The sequence below is a fragment of the Pyrus communis genome, chromosome 7, assembly GCF_963583255.1.
Source record: "Pyrus communis chromosome 7, drPyrComm1.1, whole genome shotgun sequence".
In the NCBI taxonomy this organism is placed as follows: Eukaryota; Viridiplantae; Streptophyta; class Magnoliopsida; order Rosales; family Rosaceae; genus Pyrus; species Pyrus communis.
Window position 1 is genome coordinate 23443161 of NC_084809.1, and position 5097 is coordinate 23448257.

Sequence of the window (5097 nt, forward strand, 5' to 3'; positions counted from 1 at the left end):
GACTCATTATGTTTTGTGAAAACCCTTTAAAAATCCATGTAACCCTTAAGATGTGGCAGTCGTTCTAAGTGAACAATTATTAACCACAAAAAGCATTCCTCAATTTCAAGGTGACATTCCAACAGAAATTGCGTCCAATTACTTAACTAAACATCCTAATGGTAGCTAAGCATTAAGACACAAAGACAGTTTAAACACAGTGATTAATAATTCAAAGTATACTTATATAATATCATAAGCAATTAGATAAAGACTGCATATTCATGCTAAGGCTCATGGCCTCATCCTAGCCAAAAAAAGTTAGTTATGCATATTCATAATTAAAATCAAAAATTTTTTATTAAAACAGAAAAAGAGTGAAAACACCCTGGAGAATAAAGTTTGGAAATCTCTAAGCTTTTGCCAAATTCTTCTCTCCAATATCAGGTAAAAGAAGAAAAACTAGGGCCGACCAAGAGGCTTATTTATACTACATAGAAAATCCAATCCTTCCTAGAAAAGAACTTAGAATAAAACTAGGAAACCAAATAAATTAGGTAACATAATCCTAAATTGACTAGGATAATCAACTTAAAATTTGCACAGCCACGTTTTAGATGCATATCTGCTCCAAAACCGGACCAAAATAGTTGGATTTAAAGTTTGGAATATTCTAAACACTTCTCTAAAAGGCCACAAACCCATCAGAAGTCATCTTGGGCTCCAAAAATCGCAATTAAGCCCAAAAAGTCACTTTCCAACAACGCGCACTGCTCCTTTATTTAATCGTCAAAAAATAACTGCTTGGTAGAAATTGCTGAACTTTTGTTACAGACAAGCTAAGGAACGCAGGAATGTCCTCCAATTTGAATTACTCCAAAATTCGTTTGTCGCTCCGGAAGAAGTCGAATGTCCTATGTTGAGAATATAAAGCAAAGTATTAAAATTATACAAAAATAATTACTAAAATATGCTAAGAATAAGGTAAAATATATAATATGAAATCGACTCATCACCATTCGAATCGAATTAATAGGATAATCAGGGTGGTGAGCCCTAAGCTTATTGATTTGAGGTATTAGTTTCGCAAGGGTAGCATTGCATGTGGACAGTAAGTAGATATGTGACCAACGTGCCAATGTATTAAACAACACCATAAAGTATCTGAAGGTCCGCATGTTGGTTGGATATGTCCACAAATATCCCCTTGAATCCTCGAAAGAAACTTAGAAGCGTTGTGAATGATCTTTGTAGCAGAGGGTTGAGTAATCAACTTCCCCAGTGAGCATGCTTTGCAGGAAAGATGTCCAGGATAAGAGTTCAAACTTTGAGTTAGAGGATGCCCGTGTGATACTTTGAGGATACGTTGCATCATATCTCATCATGGATGTCCTAAATAGTCATACCAAAGCAACGAAGTGCTCTGGAACTCGAACACATAGCCGGCCACATGATGGGTCTCAATGGCTCGAATGGTTGTTATGTACAACCCACTTAGGAGACGTTCCAGCTTCTCGTGAATATGCTTCTAGCCATATTCATAAGAAGTGATACAAAGAAATTCAGAACCATTTTCTCCAATGGTTTCAATATAATTTTATTATCCAAATATCTCTAAAGCTCAATAACGTTCTTCTGGAATCGGGAGAATAGAGGGCCTCTTGGGGGGAGGGGGTTTTTGGCCACTAGGGGGAATCCCTCCCAAACATGTCTCGAAAAATAGACTTATTCTTCCATAAGAACGGATGCCTCCTAAAAATCTGAAATCTCCATGGTGGTGGTGGGAATTTTCCACATGTGCAAAGTTAGTCTCCCGATGGGAATAATACTTGGTAATGACCTCAAGATTAGCTCGGCACATGCGTGACCAATGTTCCCTTGATCCACAACAATAGCACATGTCCAATTCAGTGGAAGCTGATTGAACGGTATCTTTTCCTTTGTTCTTGAAGTTAGGGGCCTTAGGGACAAGGGCATTGCTCTTATGGGTCGAATTTCCTCCCTTGGCAAGGCCTTTGCTCTGTTGACCTTGAGCTCGTGGCTGGGATTGCTTCCCATTTCCACGGCCACAATGGTTATTCTATCATTTGTGACTGGTAGAATTAGTCGTATGCGCTTCACGCATAGCGTTCGATGTTGAGCTTGTTGGCAGGGCCTTTGCTCTGTTGGATTTGCTCCCTCCCAAAAGTGGTGGGGATGCTCACCCCCTCATTAATTGCGGTTAAATTAGTTTGATCTAGTTGATTTAAGACATGAATTTCGAAATTTAAACTAATCTAACGACAATCAACGAGAGTATAAGCATAACCCTCACTTTAGAGGTGAACAAAAATGCACTCTAAAATAAATAAATAAAAAAGGATGAGCTTCCATGCTTTGACCTGGAGATTGTTGTTGCATATTAGCATGCCAAGTTGCAAATTCGAAATTCTGAACAATACACTATTAACACAAATAAAGTTTTCTATAATATATAATGCTTTCTGAATAAAAAATAAAAATAAAAAATAATAATAATAATAATAATAATGCTTTCATTGCAATACTTCTTCAGTGCGCATGAAATTAACTTTATCACAGATTAATTTGGTTAACAGCACTTTCTTGCCCACTTCCTAGCTACATACCCCATACTTGTTCATATTTCTAGGTAAATTATATAAATATCACCGTATTACAGTAAATCTCAAAAACTTAGTTGACTAGCCTGCAATTTTTCCTGATCTCTCCATTTGTCCCTGTTAGAGGACTAATAGCGCTCATCTTCACCATGGCTGCAGCAAAATCTCTTGTAAAAGCCGCAACGTTGTTGCTATAAGTTCTAACCAAGGCATCCTGACTCCCACCATTGAAGAGTTCCTGGTCCGAATGGAGAAGACCACGGCGAGCCACAAGGGCCTTGTAGTATTCATTATCAAAGCGATTCGGAGTTATATCAAAAGGAGCTAGATTCGTATCGCCACCGGAAGCTGGACAAGTACGCTTACGAGTAGTTGCAAAGGCAGGGTCGATGTTGGTCTCGTTGTATATGCGGGTTTTGAAGGATGAACACTGAGACTGGCCTAATGTGTGGCCGCCAGAGAGCACGGTCATGTCTGTGGCGGTTAAACCTTTAGCTGCAAAGTTTGAGATTAGGGTTGCGAGGTTAGCGAATGGGGAGGGGAGCTGGTTGTTGGCGTCAGTTTGGCTTGCGGTTCTGGCATCTCTTCGGCCTAGGGCTACCGTCCATGAGGTTCCTCCAAGCTGCACACAGAAACAAACGACAAGTCCTCATGTCAATATTATCACGTGATCAATATCAGATAACCCCAGAGAGAATTGAATATATTTTTGAAGGTATGTGATTACGATGTGGAGTGCATTGTATCTATGCAAAAATGGGTGGGTCAATCATTGACTATCTGAAATTTTAAAAAATGTACGTAGCAGCTGGTTAATTTGTCCCCATGCATGACGAGTTGCAGCTATATCAGACTAAAAGCAAGAAAATTGGGGCCATAGTTGAAAGTTCCACACTCGTTCAAAAAGAGAAGAAAAAAAAAATTAAATAATTTTCAAGAATCATTAACTTTTTTTTTTATCAAGTTACTCTTCTTCTTCAAAAATAAATATATAAATAAATAAAATATATAAGACAACTCTAATTTTAATAAAGTTGGATCAAACTCAAGTAGCGTGAATGTGACGGACACACTGTTTTAGCTATTAGCAACGCACTTGCAATGTAGTCATAAGATTTTTTTCTTTTTTTTTTTTTTTTTTTTTTTGGGGGGTTAAAGTCATAAGTTAAAATTGATTGTATCAGTTGTGGTTAAACTAATATTGTGATTTATAGACCATATTAAGCATAAAGTCTTAATTGGTCTATTTGATAATTGATATGTGCAGATCGAGTATTACTATATATAGTTGTTTTTATATATATATATATAGACACACACACATACAATGAAAGTAGATAGCTTGAGTAATACTTCACAAGGGTTTTTATAGGTTTTGTAGGGAAAAATAGTTTGTAGAATAGCAATAGAAAACTAAATATGGCTAATTTTCTGCAAAAGAAAGCATGCAAAATTAGCATCGTTGCAGTTGCTAACCAAGACAACACCGTCTCTTGCTGCAAGTGCTAAAATATCTGCACATGACACAGTAGCATTACAAGCAGCTTCAACGCGAGTTTTAATGGTGTCAATGACTTCAAAGCCCCTAGCTGAGTTCCGGTTTGGGAATGCATTCTTTTCGCCTGTGAAGGTGGTCGTGTCATCCAACAGTATGGAAGCGTCGCAACCCTACAATTAATAGGCAGAATCAGAAAGTTGTGAATCAAATTAAACTGCATATAGCTGAATATGAGTCCTGTAATTAATCAGCATATATACGTTGCGTGACAAGAAAATATTTTTGTACTATATATTCTCACATTTACGAAGCAGTCGTGGAAAAATAAACGAAGGATAGAGGCAGCCATCCGACCCTCTCTAGAAACAGCTTGCCTCATAGCATTGCGAACGATGGTTGGAAGAGTTGGGCAAGTTCTTGCATAAAAATTGGCCGAGAGCTGTGCATTGACACAACAGCTAAAGAAAGGGACGATGAAGAGTACTGTAATGATGAGGAAATGGGATAGAGAGGCCATTATATTATATGATATGAGCTTCAATATTAGAGCTGAATATATGAAGCAGCTTGCTTTGCGGTGTGAGAAGGTGGTTTGAGGACGCACTTTATATATAGAGTAAGAAATTGTGCATTGCATGCATGAGAGAGAGGCCGTTTCGTTTCTGGTGAAGTTGGAAATTCAAATTTTGCTGCTTGATTAACGCGTCTACTTGCTGGGGTATGGAGGAACAGCATCGAGCTAGCTCCAATACAAAAAAGAAAGCATCCGACCAATAAAGCAGGGTTGACTTCTTTACACCGATGATCCAAATGCATGTAAAACATGAAGACAAAAAGCAAACTACGATGATTAAATAATCATTAGGACTCAATGTGTACCTTCAATATATTTTGAAGAGAGATTTTTCTTTTCTTTTTTTTTTTTTTTCTAATTTTTAATTTTTTATGGAAAATATACACTTTTTTTTTTTTTTTTTTGGTTAATCAGAAATGTATGAC

At 37.4% G+C, this 5097-nt stretch overlaps 1 protein-coding gene across 1 annotated transcript; it reads right to left on the reverse strand.

Moving 5' to 3' along the window:
- Positions 1-2517: 2517 nt before the first annotated feature.
- LOC137740973 (peroxidase P7-like) lies at positions 2518-4665 on the reverse strand. Its single transcript, XM_068480778.1, has 3 exons — positions 4400-4665; positions 4077-4268; positions 2518-3222 (listed from the first exon to the last, which is right to left on the reverse strand). The coding sequence occupies exons 1-3, from the start codon at positions 4613-4615 to the stop codon at positions 2674-2676; spliced, it is 957 nt and encodes a 318-aa protein (XP_068336879.1). The 5' UTR covers positions 4616-4665; the 3' UTR covers positions 2518-2673.
- Between the last annotated feature and the right edge of the window lie 432 nt (positions 4666-5097).